The following is a 20,685-nucleotide window of genomic DNA, read 5'->3' as shown; positions in this document are numbered from 1 at the left end:
CTCCAGGCTACCAAGTCTACTATCTTCAAAAAGTGACAAAGGGAAAGCCCATATTCCGCATTGGACTATGCATGTCCGTATGTCACATATAAAGCAGGCCATCTTTTGAAATGTGAAGATAGTTGACCGATTTGAAAGATGTCCTAAACACACACTACTGGATTAAGTACAGTACAGTGCACCATTTTTTTTTCTTCTGAATAATCGAGAATATCAGAGGAATAAAAGTACTTCTCTATCACTATATTTTATTATTATTATTATTTTCTGAATAATCGAGAATATCAGAGGAATAAAAGTACATCTCTATCACTATATATATATATATATTTTTCTGAATAATCGAGAATATCAGAGGAATAAAAGTACTTCTCTATCACTATATTTTATTAATCAAAGAAGAAGAACAAGCAAACTAAAATAAAAACAAACTAAAACTACCAAAATCATTATCTACTAAAATAAAAAGAGAAAACCTATTAAGTTTGAGAAAGTCATGCCCTGTCTGACGGAGCCCCCTCAGGGCGTCTTTGTCGGACTGGCTCAAGGGGACCGAGTGTCCGAAGGAGAGTGGCCCAGTCGGAGTAAGAGCTAGCTGCGGGGGATTGGCGGCGCTGTCCAGATTGGTTGGAGGATCTGATGGGGATGGACAACGACGGTTAGAGGTGGAGCTAGTGTCTTTTGCCAGAACGAAGTGCGGCAGGTCTGGGGTTGGGTTTGAGTTGATGTCGCATGATCAGAGGTTGCCTGGTGGTTATCTCTTTGAGGCGGCAATGCTGAGATCGATGATGCCCAGATCGGATCAGTGGGATTCGATCTCCCTTAGGTTGATGGTGTTCGATCTGAGGATGAGCAGCACCTAGCCTCTAACCAACGTAACCGATGGATCGCGATCGCTCTATGTCAAGTTGGGGGCAGTGGTGATGCTGCCGGTGGTCGGAAGGCAAGGGTGGTACAGGCGAGATGGTGGCGTGGTGCCTCCTGCAGTCTTGAGTGTTGGCTCGGGCATGGTGATATTTGGCCCTGGGTTTTGGCTCTGGGCCTAAACAATTCTTTTTTTTTTTTTTGTTACTTGTTATTTTTAGTTAAATATGACTTGATGCCTGTAATAAGTCCCTATTACTATTTGTTAGGGCGATGTGGGTTGGTCCCGGAATGCACACTCAGTGTGCCTTGTCTAACTTACTGAGGCGGAGAGCTATTTACTTGATTAAATGGACGCAACCTCCTAATGACATGATGACATTAAGTGTCGTAGGATTTATTTCCGTGCGGCAACAAAGTGAAAAAACTATGTTATTTGTAATTATGCTTCTTCGTGATAGAGTTTTCTTTCCAGTATGTCATCGCTATGTCAAAACAAATGGAGTAGTCATTCGTGCACTCTTTGCTAATTGGTACTTGCTAGAATACGTAGATTTTGTGGAGAGTCTTTGTATTATTTCATAATGTTCTCTTTATGCTTATTGTAATATGGGGTTCGGGCTCTATGCCCCCCCTTGTATTCTACAATTTTATTAATTAAGGTTTGAAGGTAACTGCACCAGTCCTCTTAAAAAAAAAAGAAAAAAAAAGGGCTAATTATAACGAAATTGAGGCCCACTAATGTCGATACATTATGATACTATAAAAGGTGGAGGATCATCCCACCACACTAAATTAGAACAAGATGTAGTGATGTACCGTGATTTGCCAAAACATCAACTATTTTATTATTTTCCAGAAAAATATGAGAATCTCTAAAGTTTATCTGAGATATTGATATAAACAATTCAACCAACAAACTATAAGAGATCAAGGGACAAGAAAAGATCTACATAAATAATCAAACACCATAGATTAATCAATCTCCAACTAAATATTTTTCCAATTCCAAACTCAAGCAAGCCCCATAATTGATCTTAATTAAATCAATTCCCGAACAAAAATTAAAAATCATTTGGTATACGCAAGCATATATATGCTATTTGTTTTCATTGTGCCATTGTATTTTATCGATTGAACATGATAATAATTCTAATGATGGGAGCCCACCCTATCCAATCTCTACCTTATACCAAAGTTTTCTTATCTTGATTTTCTAGAGGTTTACATGTAGGATTTCACATAAAAGAAGATTATGCGAAATTTAAAGAGTTATCTTTCTAATTAATGTCCGATATATAGTCATCAGTTACTTGTATTCGGTACAATTAGCACATTTCATGAATTAAAAGAAAATAATCATGTCGGTGAACCGTGACATGTTGGTTAGCTAGCATAACTAACATTATGGAGGTCATGAATTCAAATCTCACTAACATCAGGAGCGGGGTGGAGAAAAAACTGTCGTCCAGAATCAAAAAATAAAAAAAATCATCATGATCACCATCATTAAGAAAATGAGTACATAGTTAAGTAGCGGAACTACAAGTTAAGCTAGCTACTTAACCTAAAATCATTAGGACGTAGAAGTTACATGACCCTTCCTCCTAATAAACTTAGGGAATTACATGATTAAACTCACCTTCATGATTTTCTGTGGTTGGAATTATCAACCATTCATCTGGTGAAGGGATCTGCTCATCTGCCTCTTCGACTTTAAAATTACCACCAGGCCTCCGGCCAAAAAACAAATTAGAACTCCCCAATGCCAGTGGGTACTTAAACTCTTGAGGAACAGTACTAGTAGTGCTATTATTACCATCTAAAGTCTTCAAAAAAGCCAACCACCAAGTATAGGAAGAAGCTTGGTTCTCTCCCCACTCAAATTCAATGTCTGCTGCTTCCATGGCTGGTCCCCCAGAATATGGCACATGAGGCGGCACCGAAGGCGCCGTGGTTGACCAAACTGGCTCCGGCAGAGGCATCGACTGCAATAGCTGCGTAGAAGTACCACTGACAACATCATGCGAGGATGATGAGGATGAAGAAGATTGAAATGATGACTTTGATGATGTTCTGTGGAGGATCAAGGCATGGTAAACCTGTCTCCTAGCTTCAGCAACGTTAATGTTGAGTGGATTAAGGCTTCTAGGGCGAGACCTTCTTCTTTGCTTCCGAGAAGAAGAAGAAGAAGAAGAAGAAGAACCCCTTCTCTGAATATTTGAGCTCATTTTTTGTTTGTTTCCTTCTGCAGAATTGAATTGAAGTTGATGATGTTAAATGGTAGAGATTAAGAGAGGGACTGGTGAGAGGTCATGAAGTTAAGTTGAAAATTTGAAATGACATGATGGGGTCAGAAATCTCAGAACCAGTAGAACTGACACGTACAGCAGGATTCAATGGGACACATCAAATTTAAGTCCAAAGCCAAACAAGTCGGCATCGGTGTAAAGACTATCGTACTTTTCCTGCTATAGAGGCCGAGGATTTTCCTCTGGGCAAAACATTGTTCCTGTATTTCTTGGTCATTAAGCGCCAACACAATATTGCTTTACAGTTCACACAGTGAATGTACTAGTAAATGTGTGGCTTTGAGATTTGAGATAGCAAAGCAACAAAATCAACCCCATTCCGATGTTTACTTTAGATTGTGCATGATGATCGAGATGGATCATAGAGTACTGCCTCTGGTCCAGAATGGTAGCACTGATCCAAAACTAAATTCTTCTAACAACCTTGTACAGACTGCATTCATATATGAATGGTCCAAAATGGGATCCCAATTTTGGGCTCAGTCGGCATCGGTTTCGCCAAAGAAATGTCTTCTTATGTGTGCACCACCGAAATGTCAAAACTTGCCCCAAAGTAGCAAGTTCGATATGCAAATATGGTGGTTAGATTTCTTGCTAATGAGTACTAATATGATGGTTAAAATTACGGGGAAACAAGCCACATTTTGAATCTTTATTATTCTTTGCTCAAGCATCCTATATTGGGAAGGGTCTGCAATGAACCAAAAGATTTGTAGACCAACAGATGCCGTCAGTTTAGCCATGAGATTGACCAAGTCAACGCGCATAGGACAAGGAAAATGAAACTGTTATTCGTGTTGTTACTGGAGGGGGAAGAAGGAAAAAGGCATCAGCATCAAGGAGGAGAGCGGGTTTTCATCGGACTTGGCTACCATAGCCAAGCGCTTCACTTATTCCTCTACTTATCCAACAATAATTCAATTCTGTTCAAGGAAAACCTAATTTATGTTTAGCCCAAACTCTAGGTTACTTGACCTAGTGGTAATAGGATTTAATTAGAATGATCTAGAATCCTAATCAATGTAGAATTACTTTCCTTGTATGATTGAGATTCTATGCATTGTAATCCTCTATATAAAGAGGCCCCTATTATCAATGAGAATACACAGCGATTATCTCTCAATTTCTGATTCCCTAAAACACGTTATCAGCACGAGCCCTAACCCTAGCCCTAAAAACTAAAACTCTTCTCACCAAAACAGCCGCAAGCTCCTAGCCCTTGCTAGTTGCTAGCCATGCCTTAAGCTGCCCCTGCAGCCCTTGCGCACCCATGTGCCACCTACTGCCCATGCAGCATAGCAGCTCGCTCGTTCTTGTGCAGATCAGCCTGCTTGCACGCCCCAAAACGTCTTGTTCAGGACCTCTGATCAAAATACTTTATTCATCAAAGTTGTTCATCTCTATCTCCTCTATCTGACCTCAAAATTTCATCCCTATTGGAGTCGTTTTGAGATCTGTACAGTATTCAAGGTGGGAGCTGTTCAGCATGCTCGTTCCTGTGCATATCAGTCAGTTTGCAAGCCCCGAAACTTCTATTTCGGATTTTCAGATCAAAATTCTTCCTTCATCAAAGTTGTTCTCCTCGGTCTCTTCTTTCTGATTTCCAAATTTCAGCCATATTGGAGACATTTTGTGACCTGTACACCAATCGAAGTGGGAGCTGTTTAGAAGCGAATCTGCTCCGAATTTCAACAAGTTTGATTCGCCTAGAACTGAAGCTTGTTTGCAATCCTACAATGAGGATCGAATGCGATCCGCAATCCTAAGAGGTATGGTTTACTAAAAGTTCCTGTTTTTCAGTTTTTTTTTTCAATTTCTCTTCTTTTTCTCGGGGACTTGCAACCTCCATTCTTCTACCCCCCTTTCTTCATTATAGGGGAGACCAAATTAAGCCGAACTGTGGGGGTTCGTGCTCACTCCAAGCTTAGAGCTTGTGAGATCTCCAAGCTTAGAGCTTGTTGAGATCTCCAAACTTAGAGTTTGTAGAGAATTTATGATCGACCACTTACATCATTGTTTCGATCTAATCCAATATCTCTTGGAATCGAATTTCTTGGAAGCGACTACGCTCGGAAATTCCTAATTTCTTGGAAGCGATTACGCTTAGAAATTTCATATGTTTTCGTGGTAGCCTACTTCGCTCCGAAACTAACCCTAATTTCTTGTTCTCTTTCAGGATGAGTAGCCTGAACAAATTGGACTTTGCTCCATTGGGAACAACTGGCTCTGAATATCACAGATGGGTTCGTGATATCCACCAGCATCTCAAGGCCGATGGAATCTTGGATATGATTCTCGAGCCTAGCCAGGACGTGATAACTGTTGAGCAAGCTCAAGCTTTGGAGGCAAATAGAGCAGCCTTAGAGGTAAATAAGGCGAAAGCCATCATCCTAATGACTCGTCATATGGATGATTCGCTCCAGTACGAGTATATGAATGAAGAAGACCCCAGAAGGTTGTGGGTCTCACTCGAAGAAATATTTGGCAACGTCTGTGACTCCTTGCTTCCTGACCTAGAAGTGAGATGGCATAGCCTCCGCTTCTGTGATTTCAAGACTGTTCTTGACTATAACTTGGAAGCACTTCGCATTAAATCCTTAATGGAATTCTGTGATAAAAAGATCACAAATGCGATGTTGATTGAGAAGACTCTCTCTACCTTCCCCGTCTCTGCATTGATGGTTGCTAAGAACTATCAAATCGATGTAAATGCAAGACGGATCACAAGGTTTCATGAGCTCATTGAAGCTATGAATGTCGCTGAAAATCATGATAATATCCTTGTGAAGAACTATAATTTGAGATCCGTAGAAACAGAACATATTCGGGAATCCAATTATAGTCGCACCTCTAAGAGAGGGCGCCAAGAGCGAAACCCTAATCTTAGGTATACTTTTGGACATTATGATCCATATAATCGCTCTACTTGAGAAGGTAACCGCCAAAATAGGCGAACAAGAAACCAAAGAGGTAAACGTGGAAAGAGAGAGGGAGGCAACACCTCTGGTCATGTTGGTGGTGCCACCAACACTAAGAGCCATCTAAATGACGCTTTCAAAGTGCCTCAATCAATGGAGTTCGAGCAAAGAGATGTATGTTCTCGATGTGGAGTGTCTGATCATTGGGCACACATTTGTAGAGCTCGTGAAGAACTTGTCACCGCCTACAAAGCATATTGTGAAGCAAGAGAAGCTCACTATGTGGAACAAGAAGATCAAGAAGATAATCTAGAGTGAAGGGTTGAAGACTAAAAATCTGGCTGATAACAATAGATTGCCAATTCTGTTTAAGATTTTATTTTTCAAGAGATGTAGGCGATTGCCATATTACTTTTTATTGGATTAGATTTTCTTTGATCAAAGAAACAATGATGTACGCCGTTGGCTTATGAATAAAATTTCGAGTTCTTTTCATTATGACTCAATTTTGATTTTGAGCATATTACTTTGTGACTACGATGGCTGGGCCACCAATATTAATTCAAGGACATGGAATAGCCCAAGTTCCACTTGCCAAATGGCACCTTGATTACTGCTGTCGCAGAAACTCTCTACGCTCTTAGGGTAAATCGTACCCTATGAATAGCCAACGAATTCCATGCGAACATGCATGTAGAGAACGAAAATGAGTTCCTTTGCATTACCTCTAATGATTACGAACACAGACGCATCTTAGAGAAGTTTATGTGTCTATCTAGTGGATTCTATGTCACTATTAATCCAATAAAGTTATGAGAGAAGATCTCTTGGATTTAGACACATATTGGCTTTGTCACGACATGATAGATCATTCTAGTCATAATATGATGATCCGTCTACAAAAACTTCACATGGACATCATTTCTTTCGAGCGAAATGAACAATGAATCAAAAGTTGATTCCTAGACTAAGTGTGACCGACGCTGTTGCCTAGGGCACCGCCGCCGTCCACCATTAGCCTAGGGCTGGCGTAGTCCATATCCATCACGCCATGGATAGCGTCCATCATGGTGATGGCACCCCAGGTGATGTTGCAATCACCAACTTGCTTCACATAGCGTTTCGAACGCTCAGGCCTAACCAAAATACTTAATGGTTGCTTCTAAGGCCTCTCGCTCATTTTACAAAGCCCGTTCCTTAGGGAAACTAGGATTGAGACCATCCTATGCAAAGTATATGACAATAGTCATTCTGTTCTTACAAAGAATCCGTAGGGATTTTGTGGATTAATTCAACCAACTTGCGGACGCTTAAATATTTTGTGATGTTGGTTGACACGCAAACACGCCGGTCACGTGTTGTGCCATTGTCCACCTATAAATGCTGCTTATGCTACACTCCTAGCACATATCATATGACAACTGGCTCACTCCCCAGATCATCCTATTCAGTCAATTGGATTTGACTATGGTAGAGAGTTTACATCGAAAGACTTTCGATGGATATTGCAATGGGCTTGATGTTGGACATCACATTTCCATGTACACACCCAATTGGTCTCTCGGAAACGACTACGATGGTATTCTGAATATTGGTAATGCGCACCAATCTTCTTACATCTGCTTGGGGTGATGCAATATCGCATGCAGCTATGCTAATTCGTCTACGACCTACCGCCACTCAATATACCTATGCGTTACAGCTAGTGACTGGGTACACACATTTGAGTGAGCCATTTATGAGCCAATTGCGCCACCACAGCGCTCTATGATGGGTCTTTACAGACGAATAAGCAACTACGTTGGATTTGAGACTCCAACAATCGTCCGCCACTTAATGCCCTTGCAAGGCGATCTCATTACCGCTAGATTTGAGGGTTGTCACTTTGATGAGACAGTCTTCCCGTCGTTAGGGGGAGATAAGAACACAGATGTTCAACAGGAACGACAGGATTTGTCGTGGTCTGTCCCCACTATGTCTCATCTTGATCCCTATTAAAGTGACGAGATCACACAAATATGTTGCAAACATGCCTGCAAGGAAGGACATCCCTACGAGAGGACGTAGCGCCACCCTACACGGAGGTAGGCATGGCGCCAATGCCAAAGAGAGTGGCACTCTGGCGTTACAGGCCATGGCCCCAACTAGGATGCGTGGGAGGCCCGTGGGTTTGAAGGATACTTTGGCACATTCCAATCCTTTGATCATCAATACTCAAAATGAGTCTCATGAGTATCTTCTGGGTTATGGCTACCGTTAGGGGACGCCTCAATATCAGAACCTATTCCTGAGAATATAGAGCTCTATGAAACTTACACTAGTGTACATGAGACGTGGGATAAAAACTCCATCATAATTGATGATGTAGTTGCGCATTTCGTTGCTCATGAGTTTGTTGAGTCAGATGATATGGAACCACGCTCCGTTGATGAATGAATACCAATGTAGAGAGTTTTTGGCCTAAATGGAAAGATGCGATCCAGGTTAAGATGGATTCTCTAACGAAGAGGAAGGTTTTGGAGCTAGAGATGCCAACACTTCCTAACATAAAACCTGTTGACTAATGGGTCTTCGTTAGAAAGCGTGATGAGAAAAAGAGATGGCAATCTCGCTTTATGGCGCAAGGCTTCTCACAAAACGCCCTGGAATCGACTACGATGAGACATATTCTCTCGTAATGGATTTCCTTGCACTCCACTACCCTGTCAGTTTGGTAGTTTCCGAATAACTGAACATGCAGCTTACAAATGTGGTCACTACGTATCTCTATAGGGATCTAGATACGGAATATACATGAAGGTTCATGGCGAACTTCATTTACCCAAGTCAAGTGGCTCTAGACCATGGAGCGCGTTTACAAAGAGGTTGAAACGTTCACTAAAGTGACTACTTGATTGGGAAGGGATATGCCCACGCGTTTCTATGACAAGTTTCAGATTCTATTGCGGTTCATGTTGGACATGATCTTCATTAGAAGCCCTTAAAGAGTTAAGGGAAACCTCTGAACACTTGAATCCGAGTTTGAGATGAAGGATTTTGGGAAAACACGATTTTGTCTCGGTTTGGAACTTGAGCATCGTGTCGATAGAAGTTTAGGCATTTTGACAAGGTCAAGCCTTCAAGCACCCCCATGATCGTCCGTAGTCTTGATCCTGAAAAGGATCCTCTTCGTCGAAAGGATGATGACAAAGATGTGCTAGAGGCAGAAGTGCCTTACTTAGTACAATAGGCGCATTATTGTACTTATCCCAATGCACAAGACCGGACATCTCATATGTTTTGAACTTGTTAGCTAGATATAGCACTGCGCCAACGCGACGCCATTGGATTGGTGTAAAAGATATCTTTCGATACTTGAGATGTATAAGTGATATGGGCTTGTTCTATCCCTACAAAGAGATGATGGATTCGGACCCATCACACACCAGGTACGCCGCCAACCCTGGCTTGCGTCCACTATCCCCATCCCAAAACGACATGTGTTTTGGAAGGTTTTGCTGATGTTGGGTATCTCTCTGACCCACACAAAGGTCATTCCCAATCCGGTTAAGCGTTCACCATGGGAAAAAACAGTGACATCTTGGAAGTCTACAGAATAGACCCTAGTCGCTATATCTTCGAATAATGCAGAGATCATTGCTCTTCATGAAGTGGTTCGTGAATGAATATGGATTGGATTCATAATTACGCATGTTCAAACAATTGTGGTTTGAAGTCTACCACAGATGAGCCTACGAGCATTTAGGATAATGCTGCTTGTTTTGAACAAATGAGGCAAGGCTACATCAAAAGCGATAACACCATGCACAATCAGCAACAATAGACTCTTCTCGAGGTCAAAGTGAACTAGATTCAATCTGAGGACAGTAAGGCAGACTTGTTTACTAAGTCATTGCCCAAGTCCACGTTCGAGAAACATGTGGCAAGAATTGGCTTGCGGAAATTATCTGAACTCCCATGATCGTAGTCATCAGGGGGAGACGCAGACATCAGGGGGAGATGTCGTGAAGGGTGTGTTGTGCTCTTTTTCCCCTTCGACCGAGGTTATTTTTGTCCCACTGGGTTTTTGTTACTCGGCAAGGTTTTTAACAAGGCAACAAGAGAAGCACCGCGTTTGGGCAACACAAGGGGGAGTGTTCAAGAAAAACCTAATTTATGTTTAGCCCAAACTCTAGGTTACTTGACCTAGTGGTAATAAGATTTAATTAGAAGAATCTAGAATCCTAATCAATGTAGAATTACTTTCCTTGTATGATTGAGATTCTATGCATTGTAATCCTCTATATAAAGAGACCTCTATTATCAATGAGAATACACAGCGATTATCTCTCAATTTCTGATTCCCTAAAACAAATTCAAATTAATGGGTTGTTGTTGGGTGCAAATAACTCATCTGCCTCTCTCTCAATCCAAAACCCAGTCAAGTCTCCCTCTCTCTCAAACGACCACCGCGTGCGTCTCTAATACCACTCTCTCTCAATCAAAACTTTATCTTCTCTTTAGTCTGGGTTGTTACAAAATCCGAGAACATTAAAATTACGGATACGTGGTGCCTGAGTTTCTCCGACGATGATAATCAAATAACTTCCTAATTCTTTTCTCAAACAATTGGAGAAGAAAGAAAGCCTACCCACTTTTTTTCATTCTGGAAATTGGAAAGTTTAAGACACTCAGGCATCCTTGTGAAGTTCATATACGCTAAATAAGTATGAGCAGATAAAGCAGGCAAAAGAAACATTGGCAAAATTTGAAATGTCCTCGTCTTCCAAACGTTGGAGATAGGGATCGAGAAGCCTTGAATTAGTTCAGATCTTTAGCGATAGAGAGAGTAATGATGAGAATCGAGGAATCAGTTCTTGAGGGGAATGAAAACCGGAGCTTTGATTATTGATGAATGGAGAGAGAGTGTGTGTGTCCATGCTTTTCAGTTTTCACAAACCAGCTGATACTCTTGAACTCTTCCAAGCTTGCAAAAGTAGTAATTGCCCAACTCATTTCACCATGACGGCAATGGAATTACGTTAACGGAGATTTCACACACCACTACAAATGTGGGCAAAGGCCACACATGTATTGCCACAAATTTGTAAAACCGAGGATATGGAGCTCATACCCACTGTATATTGGTCTATATCTCCACTTATAAGCACAAAGCGTGGGAGGCTGATTAAATAAATATTATTTATTTATATTCAAACCAATATTTAATACTTGTTTAACTTTTCTTTTCTGTGAAAGCTAATTTTATGGAATATTTTATCCTTTCCTTTTCCTCTTCGATCACATCATAAATTGTGCTCCACACCTTTAATTTGAATCTCAGACTCTCTCTCTCTTTCATCTTCTTCTCAGAAAAAAAAACTTATCTCTTTTTCTGGTCTCTCTCTACCTCTCTCTATCTGGTCTTACTGCTCCAAATTCACCATGATCGATTACCCTGGACAGTCTGAATTGTAGGGACTAGATCCCCAATCTATTCAACTCTGGTCTATCAATTTCACCTAATTTCTATTTTCGAAGTAGGGGTTGTGATTTCTGATGCGATTGTGGTTTTTCTTTGCATTAAGGGGTTGCAGAGATTGAAGAGATTTCAGACTGTGTTCGTGGAGAGCGAGGTTGCGAATCACCTGGGATGAAAAAGCTATAAGCCATTACAACTCGTTCGTCGTGCTTGAACCTAAGACCTGGGATGAAGCTCCTGTGGATAACACAAACAGGTACCATTTTGGTTTTTATTATTTTAATTTTCTTTGAAGGCTCATTCGATAGATGTGGGAGAAAAATTGGATGATTTTTGTTGTCTATGGCTTTTTGATTGAATTTTGTATGGGTCTGTGACTTTGTGCCTATCATCTCTAATCCAAGATCCCTATTGAATTTTGTATGGGTCTGTGACTCTGTGCCTATCATCTCTAATCCAAGATCCCCAATTTCAGCACTGAGTAGGAGGCTGAAACCATGGCAGCGATTAAACCCAAGAAGATCATCATTGAGATCCTGGTATAGTTTGGTTCTGTTCCTTGTTTGTTTCTTCAACACTAACTTCAATTATGGACTTTGACACTCAAAAGATTCAAGCTTTAAACATGGATTGCCTCTGCTTTCAGATTTCGGCCAAATCAATTGCAAATTGAAGCTGCTCTTCTTGCTTTCCCTTGTACTCACCAACTTGATTAAGCCATCCATCCCCAGAAAGATGAGATAAAATGAATAATATCAAGAATCTAATCAATTTCAATTTCGGAACTACAAAGAAGCAAGAGGACTGAGGACTCAGTACTGGACCATGAATAGACGCGATCGTTGACCAAAAACAAAAAAAATAAAATAGAAGCAATCGAAACTCTGATTCCTACCCATGGTCCCCACCATGTCAGAAGAAGCCACACACAACAAAATGAGACAATTAAGGAGAAAGCAACCCCTCCACAGGGCACTGACATGAAAGAAAGTGGCTGCATCGTGGCAATGGATGATAGACACGTACATGTGTGGCATTTGCCCAAATATGTCACCAATAGTGTATGTGGCTATTGCCCATAATTCTAGTAGTGACAGTCAAATTTTTTTCAGCAGTATATGTGGATGAAAACGAGCTATGTCAGTGGGGCCCCTTTGGTCTACAAATGTTTTGGTTCATTCCAGCCTACTCCTTCCATCATTCCATGATGGAATGCTATCGCTAAGCTTGAAACGAAAAGAACAGTGGAGAAAGACCAACTTAAAGCACCAAGCTTAAATATCAGCTCTAAAGGTATTTGGAAATTGTTTCTAAAACTAACTACTTTTCTAGCTTATCTAAATTATGCGATAAAAAAAATAGAAATCTCATGGAATACAAAGAAATCATGATTTGTCACCCCGCAACTCAAAAAGTCACCAAGAGTTCTCTCACAGCAAGAAAACCAAAATGTGAAGCAAGATAATTTGTGGAATTACTTAGTACCAGATCTTGATTTGTACGATGTGATCATGCTTCCTATGTGGAATGCACTTTGTAAAGTATTTTGGGTTCCATTTTGGTTTTCTTGTTGTAGAAAACTCTTGGATAACTTGGAACTAGAGTAAGAGCAAGTGCAGCGGTTGCACTTTGCCCGAGCAAATTGGGGGAATGATGATGTGTTGACCGGCCAAAGTCATTTTGTTGCTTCCATCGGTCCATCTTTGACCAGGCAAGCCTTGCCTTTTCATGACCAAGGCCAAAGAAACGGGCAAGCAAATGACTAAATTCTTGACTGGGGGTGAGGGCTTCCAGCTCGGCTGGGGAGAGAGAAGAGAGAGTTTTAGGGGTGAAAGTGAAGAAAAGCAGAAAAATCTGTCCTTACGAAAAAGGACCAGAATTTTTTGCTATTTATAGAAAATTTTCAAATTTTCAAAAATTTATAACTAATTCATATGAACTCCGATTTTTGCATTCCACATATGCACGAACTCGTATCGACGATCTCTATAACTTTCATGAAGGAAGTCTTCCCAAATTATGTATGTGTAAAAAGTCGATTTTCGAGACCCCCCTACAATTTTTTCTAACATTTCACACCCAAAAAAATTGTTTTCAATGAACAGTTAAAAAATATAATAATGAACAGTCTTGACCGGTCAAGAAAAACAACCGGTGCAAACCCATGTCCAGTGGCAGTGAATAGTAACTTGACCGGTCGAATTCTTGACTTCTCGACTTTGCCTTTTCTTGACTATGGGTGAACTTGCTATAATTAGAGTTGAGAAGTCTACGAGTTACTAGTGTACGTAAGCCTAAAGAAGGGATGTGTGTCTCTTCAGAGAAACCGAGTACTTTAAGGTGGTGTTTGTTACATGGGATTGGATGGGATTGGACATCCTTATGTAGTCTAATTCCAGTTATCCCATGTTTGGCAGCAAGGAGGATTATTTTTAATGAAACTCCACAGTCCCAACAGTAGCCCCAACACCTTCTACCACAAACCCACCAAAAACCATGGGATTGTGCAAGCCTCCTTCTACTCTGCGTTGTTCATCATTCTCTCATCATCCTCATTCTCTCATCATCTGGGTTCTATAATCATCGGCTTTCTCTCTCCCCCCATTTTCATTTCAGAATGGCCACTGGGCAGATCTCACTTTCCTCACCAAACAGTAATCCCAAAACCAGAGGCCTCTTCTTCTTCCTCCCTCTATTGCCGCAACATTTCCAGGCGTCGGAACTTCACCGAGATTTCGGAGAAGGCTTCAGAATGATGGCTAGTGTCCAGGCTGCTGTTTATGGGAGTGAGAATTGTGTGCTTGACCCAACCCTATTTCGTGAAGTTGTAGACTACAAGGTAGCTGAGCATGAACAGAGAAGAAAATTGGCAGCTGGAGAGAAAATTTAATGCTAATGGTGTCTGTTAAATTGAGTTCTACCATTAATTATCGGGCAGTTTGCTTTCATGTGGTTAGAGCTAGAGAAATGCTGAATGACATCCCCACTAAACGTGCCCAGTTTGAGAGAAATTGGAGAAAGAGAGAGAGCACAGCAGCTACTTGGAGTTGGAGGCCATCGTTCGGGGACACCATGTTGGTCTGCTACTTAGTCCCACTCAGCACCAAACGTGAATCAGGTACTAATCTAGCTTAAGCCAAGTTATAGTAGTCCTGGACTCCTATAGAAATTAAGGTTGGGTTTCATAGTCTTATGAAACAAACACAACCTAAGCGTACTGAGCAAGTTCACGCTTCAATGTACCCTAGTTGAGTTGACGTTTGATCCTGGCTACACTCTTGTTCTACTCCTACCACATCAAATTAACTTCTTCAACACCTTCAAAAGAGGTTAAAATGAAGGGTCCCCAAATCGAAATTGTGATCCTGCAGCAGCAACCCATTTGAGCCTTGGCAGGCACCTCTACTGGGTCTCAACCCCTTTGAGGATTCCTGCTTGGCTGTGCCCCGTGATTTCAGTCCTAAATGCATGATTCTTAAAGAAAAAAGAACAAAAAAAAGAATTCACAAGGACCAAACTTACTGTGGGAACGGGAAACGTGGATATTACTTGTTGTACTGAATTAGTAAGATATGAAGACAAAGGACATTCTACTTTTGTAATTAGGGTCTATGCTTTATAGTCTCCTTGCCAACTAGGCTGTCAACTATTTGATTGATCTGACCAAAATTAATATATATCAAAAGGAAGTTGTACAAAATTGTTAACTCCAACAACCTCATCTTGAAGTTGCAGGAAAAATTCACCGGTTTGTACAAGTCTTTCACTCATTACAGCCCATAAATTGAAAAATCTAGCATGGCTTTTATCTTTGAGAAAAGAAAACAAAAGAAAAAAAATGAGAGGGGAAGCCCAGCAGTTTAATTTAATATAAAGTCCTTGGAAGTTGAACTTTAGAAGCAGACAGAAACTTACAGCTCAGTAGTAGACTAGCAGTGTTTCACGGTTTGAGCCAGCTTCAAGTCTACAGCTAAAGCCTAAAGCTAGCTATTTATGGATTCTGATTTCTATCTGATAGCCATGTTCAATTCCAAAGTTTGATCGAGCTGTTCACAGTCTCTTTCGGCCATTTCTTAACAATTAATTTCTCTACAAACCCGAAGCATGCAAGTTGAGATTATTTGAGAGGCAAGTGAGCATTATTTTCTTTCTGAAATGGCTACTTGTACATGGATATGGCATGGGGTGGACAACTCCTTTTGTAACCTGCACGTGGATGGCAGCAAAATGAATCTGAAATAGAATTGTTTGAGTGGTGTATATGATAAAAATGTGTTTTTTGTTTTTGTTTTTTTAATCTTATTTATTGTCTCTCTGAGTTTTAAATATTTTATGACACGTTTACTTATTTGGAATGGAAAACAATCATGAATTGGAGATAAATGGAATGGGAGAAGAAATGAATCGGTATTGATTTCGGATGATTGATTCATAAACTCATCTACTCCCTTCGTAATCAAATTTCTGAATATTCAAAAATCGATTCATGATAAATAAGTGAGACCTACACTTATTCTGATTCCTTCATGTGTTAGTAAACACATGAATTCTTTTACCCTGAATCATTCCAATTCCTTTATGTGTTAGTAAACACATGTGTGTTTTTACTCTGTAATCATTCCATTTCATTCCAAGTAAGTAAACGTGCCCTAAAAGTACTTAAAAATATGATTCTAAAACTCATGCTGCAATCATTTTAGACTTAACCCTAAATTACAACAATGTAAAAACATCATTAAATAAAGTCTTTGCTACATTATGAACTTCTAATACAAAATTTATTAAAAATATGAGAATATTTTCTGTTCACTTGGGACTTGGGGCTTGTAAATAAGCCTTCATATCAAGCACTAGAATGTAAGCATGTATTTTAATTTGTTTATTTCGATGAAGTCGCAATATGCACTATAAGTTTTGTGAAATTACAGATCCCACAATGATAGCTAGCAAACCACAAAATGACCGTTGAGATTCAATAGATTACCACAACCTAATAACTTTCAAAATTCAGACCTATAACCCTTTTTGTGGATTAAAGGATTCCAGTTATTATGACCATAAGAATGCAATTTATTTTTCATTGATCGTTTACTTCTTATAACAAACTAGTAAACTAGTCGGCAGATAGAGAAGAAATAAGAAACACCAAGGTCTGACTCATTCTTAATCAATTATTAAACGTGGAAAACTTTGCGTTGATCATATTTAGGAGACTAATATATTATAGTGCCCTTGTACTATGTCCAAATTTGTAGGCTGTCATAAGCGTCGTTTTTCTCCGACTTGCTTCTCAAGATCTACAGCTCTGAATTTTTTTTATCTGCGTGGGGGGTTGTTATTGGTTCATGGGTCAAATGCGCAGCTCTTATTTAGAATTTTAGATGTCAAAACCAGGAGTCCAGGACCGCGCCAGCTTTTTAATTTGAGACACTATTCATCTTCCCCTTTAATTAATTAATTACTCCTTTCTCTTTGGAATAATGCTTCCTATTCTAATGAATCGAATCCCAAAAGTAAAGCTAAAGGATGCCTGGTGCTTACTGTATAAGCAAGCTCTATTCCATTAAGAGACAATTAGTACTATTCTATTCTTAATGTACCTATTGTGAATAAGTGAATTTGTGATTCACAAAATTCACTTTGCGCTAGTAGCAAGATTGTTGAGCTGACTCGGATCAATAAAAACAAGTTACTCAACAAGGATATTGAGATATTCATTCAAGAGTTCACTCACGACTCGTGCAAGAAATTTACACCTACACGCTGACTATTGAGAATAATTATAAAGAAGTTTACCAATATATGTATTTCACTCAAATTCAATTAATTACTACAAGAACTTAATTATCCAATCAAAAATTAAGTGTCAATAAGAAGATTGGTTTTTTTTTTTATTAAAAAAAAAAGATTGGTTTTATACTCTTTTTTAATGTTTTCAATGCAGAATAATACTCGAAATGCTTAGACTTGCAACCTCTACATCACTTCACTCATCCCATGCTACTTGAACCAGCAGTCGCAAGTCTAAACTCACTTGAACTGACACTGACGAATAAGCTAGCTGATTATATGATTGGATTAAGTTTTGATTTTGAAGCTCAAAAGGGTAAGTCACCTTACAGAATGAATTAAGCTACATATAAATTAATTTCTTAATCAAGGACACGTAGCTTGTAGCTATGAATCAAGTAACCACATTGACAAACAAGAGATCAGATTTACATGTGAAACTAATTCCGGATAGATATTGAATTGATAGATGAATCCTAATTACTATTACAAACCCAAACACAAATGGCAAACCTCTTGGTGCTCTATGCATGTACATTTTGATTAGCACCATTCCATGGGAAAAAGAAGAAGCTAAAAACTACTACAAACCAACACAATTTCTTGAGGTAGTAATTCCACCATCCACAACCAGATTATGACCACTTACATACTTGGACTCATCACTAGCAAGATATAGAGCAGCCTCTGCTATGTCCTTAGCCCTCAAAGTCGGGCCTTTCAAATTCGCAAGCCCTCTCACGAAATCTTCCATCTTCTCCACCTCTTGCTCACAAGGCATCCCAAAATCCATACACTCTTCTTCCTCTTCGTCATCGTCACTCATCCTCCACGCATTCACCAGCATCGGCGTGGCAACTCCAAAAGGCGAAATACAGTTCACTCTGATCCCATACCGGCCTAGTTCACAGGCGGCGTTCTTCGTCAGCCCAACAATGGCATGCTTGGAAGCTGTGTAGGCATGCGGCCCTAACCCACCAGCGACTCCGGCGACGCTCGCGGTTGAAATAATGCAGCCTCCTCCCCTGGGGATCATCACACGCGCCGCATGCTTGATCCCCAAGGCAGTGCCTCTCACGTTCACGCGCATCACGCGGTCGAACTCGTCGACGTCGAAGTTGACGATGCTCTTGTGTTTGGATTGGTTGCCGAGGATTCCGGCGTTGTTGAACATAATGTCGAGCTGGCCGTAGCGGGAGACGGTGGACTCGATTAGGTTTTCGATGTCTTCTTCAAGGCTGACGTCGCAGTGAACGAAGGTGACTGAAGGGCCTAAGGAATTGGCCAGGGTTGTGCCGATAGAGTCCTCCACATCGGCAATGACTACTTTGGCGCCGTGCCTTGCGAAAAGCCTCGCTGTTGCTTCTCCTATGCCTCGTGCACCGCCCGTTACTATAGCAACTTTTCCCTCCAACCTAAATTATGTAAAAAATAACACTTTTAGTTGGTTTCTAAATATTAACAAAACAAAGCACAGTACATTGTTGCAGTGGCATGGTAATCCTAATGACACTCTTATTTTAACCTTTGGTACTGCTAAGAAATTTCATGATATATATATACTGAATTGAGAATTAAGTGTAGAATTAAAGAGTAGACTTCGCCTTTTAATATTTTCAAAATTCTAGGCTCCATGGATTGTAGGAAGCTGTAGAATTTAAGATTGATGATCAGATATAAATGAGAATGAAATCAAAGTATACCTTCTAGGATGTGAAGGAGTAGTAGTACTGTTGTCCCTTCCCAATCCATGAATTCCATGAAGGGGTGTTTCAGGCATTACGGCAGGCATGGTTGCAGATAGAAAGCAAGTATAGCTAAGCAAAATGTGTGTGAGAGAGAGAGAGAGAGAGAGAGAGAGAGAGAGAGAGATTAGCAAAGGCTAGGATTGATATAATGTGGTGTTGAATGTGGAATGGAAGGGTTTTATATAGGAGCCATACATATGCATGGGGTGAGTGGGTTCCATGAGAGGGTCTTATTTCTAGGTAACTTCCCTGGAAGTGTACCTCTTCTTTTTTGCCCTCGCTTTACTTTGGGACTAAAAAATGGTTAGCAGATCTGTAAAAACGAACCAAGCAGAAAACATAAATCTCTATCAATTACAGCTAGCTAGCCATTATTTATATAAAGCTGAATTACCATGTACAACTAGTCGATGAATAGTTTTTGAAATAGTACTATTAGCTAAGTACATTAACACAACCTGGTCAAATTTCAATAGTCGTGGTTAGGTCAATATGCAGCTGCTTTTTTAGACGTAAATAATGCAGTCTTTCAAATCTTAGTATATGTTAGTAAATTAATTGGTAGATGTTTCTCTCTGGTACGTGTAGTGGAATAGTCTTCAGACAACATGTCTGCGAATCAAAGAAGAATTCTGAGAAGGCTGGTGAAACTTTCACCGTGTAAATTGAGCTAATAATTATCGACGTTACCTTCAAAATTGTTTATAGCTTGGGCAGAAGAACAGAACCGAAAGAAGAAAAGCTAAATCCTAGAGCTATTGAAAATATATACATCCCACATGGGAAAAATGAGACTTTGTCTATGAGTTTATAATGGTTTGGGTCACTCTATCAATTGTCAATTGATTTTGAATATGAATTTCATATTACTTTATCATGATATCAGAGCGGGTTACCCACTAAGAGTAGAAAAATGGGTTTTGAGCCTTGAACTGCCTTGGATACGACTACCGCCAAAGTAGGAGATTTGCATTTACATTATATTAGCTTCCGACACATATAATTCGGGTGAAGGAACCCCCCAGAACTCACACGTAGCCAGCTGTTGGATTGGCTAAGGCAGATCGAACTAGTACGTACTACTGGATTTCATAAGATTTAAGTAGAAAGATTTAGTTTCTGGCATAGCTAATAAAAAGGTTGCAGATCGAACTAGTACGTACCACTGGATTTCATAAGATTTAAGTAAAACCACGCAGAAGATTTCGTGACTCAACTAAGAAGATTTAGATTCTACCAATTAGCAAAGACAGCAGGCAATAACAACGTATGTGGAGTTTCATATATATTTCCTGGATACTAGGTGTAACTTCTGTTTCTTTTAGGGTTTTTATCATAGGTGGGGTCTGAACTATGTCTGACCGGACTGAATGGTACCTGTACTTTTAAAATGATCAAATAGGTACCTGAACTTCCAAAACCACATCATTAAGGTACTTCCGTCTATATTCCGTTAATCCTCCGTTAATTGCAGGGATAAATCAGACATTTCACCCAAATTGACCACTAAAATTACAATTATAACCTCATCTGACATTTTGTCCATTTCCCTCCTTTCTATCTTAATTTCCCTCCAAAAAAATTGACTCTTC

At 40.0% G+C, this 20,685-nt stretch overlaps 1 protein-coding gene and 1 long non-coding RNA gene across 2 annotated transcripts; one reads left to right on the top strand and one right to left on the bottom strand.

Annotated features, from left to right (window-relative positions):
- The first annotated feature begins 11,386 nt into the window (after positions 1–11,386).
- LOC112191308 lies at positions 11,387–12,642 on the top strand. The gene is made up of 4 exons (XR_005808931.1): positions 11,387–11,547; positions 11,662–11,811; positions 12,031–12,094; positions 12,202–12,642. It is a non-coding gene; the product is annotated as an uncharacterized LOC112191308 (long non-coding RNA).
- Positions 12,643–17,726: 5,084 nt separating this feature from the next.
- On the bottom strand, positions 17,727–19,427 carry LOC112193617 (short-chain dehydrogenase reductase 2a). Its single transcript, XM_024333823.2, has 2 exons — positions 19,049–19,427; positions 17,727–18,760 (listed from the first exon to the last, which is right to left on the bottom strand). The coding sequence occupies exons 1-2, from the start codon at positions 19,135–19,137 to the stop codon at positions 17,929–17,931; spliced, it is 921 nt and encodes a 306-aa protein (XP_024189591.1). The 5' UTR covers positions 19,138–19,427; the 3' UTR covers positions 17,727–17,928.
- Positions 19,428–20,685: the final 1,258 nt, after the last annotated feature.

The sequence above is a fragment of the Rosa chinensis genome, chromosome 3, assembly GCF_002994745.2.
Source record: "Rosa chinensis cultivar Old Blush chromosome 3, RchiOBHm-V2, whole genome shotgun sequence".
Classification (NCBI taxonomy): Eukaryota; Viridiplantae; Streptophyta; class Magnoliopsida; order Rosales; family Rosaceae; genus Rosa; species Rosa chinensis.
Note: the sequence above shows the minus strand (reverse complement) of the source record. Positions and strands in the feature narration are given on the sequence as shown.

Coding starts and splice junctions, on each gene's coding strand:
- LOC112193617 (XM_024333823.2), bottom strand. CDS start 19,137: ATGCCTGCCGTAATGCCTGAAACACCCCTTCATGGAATTCATGGATTG. Junction 18,761..19,048: donor ACTCCTTCACATCCTAGAAG/GTATACTTTGAT, acceptor TACATAATTTAG/GTTGGAGGGAAAAGTTGCTA.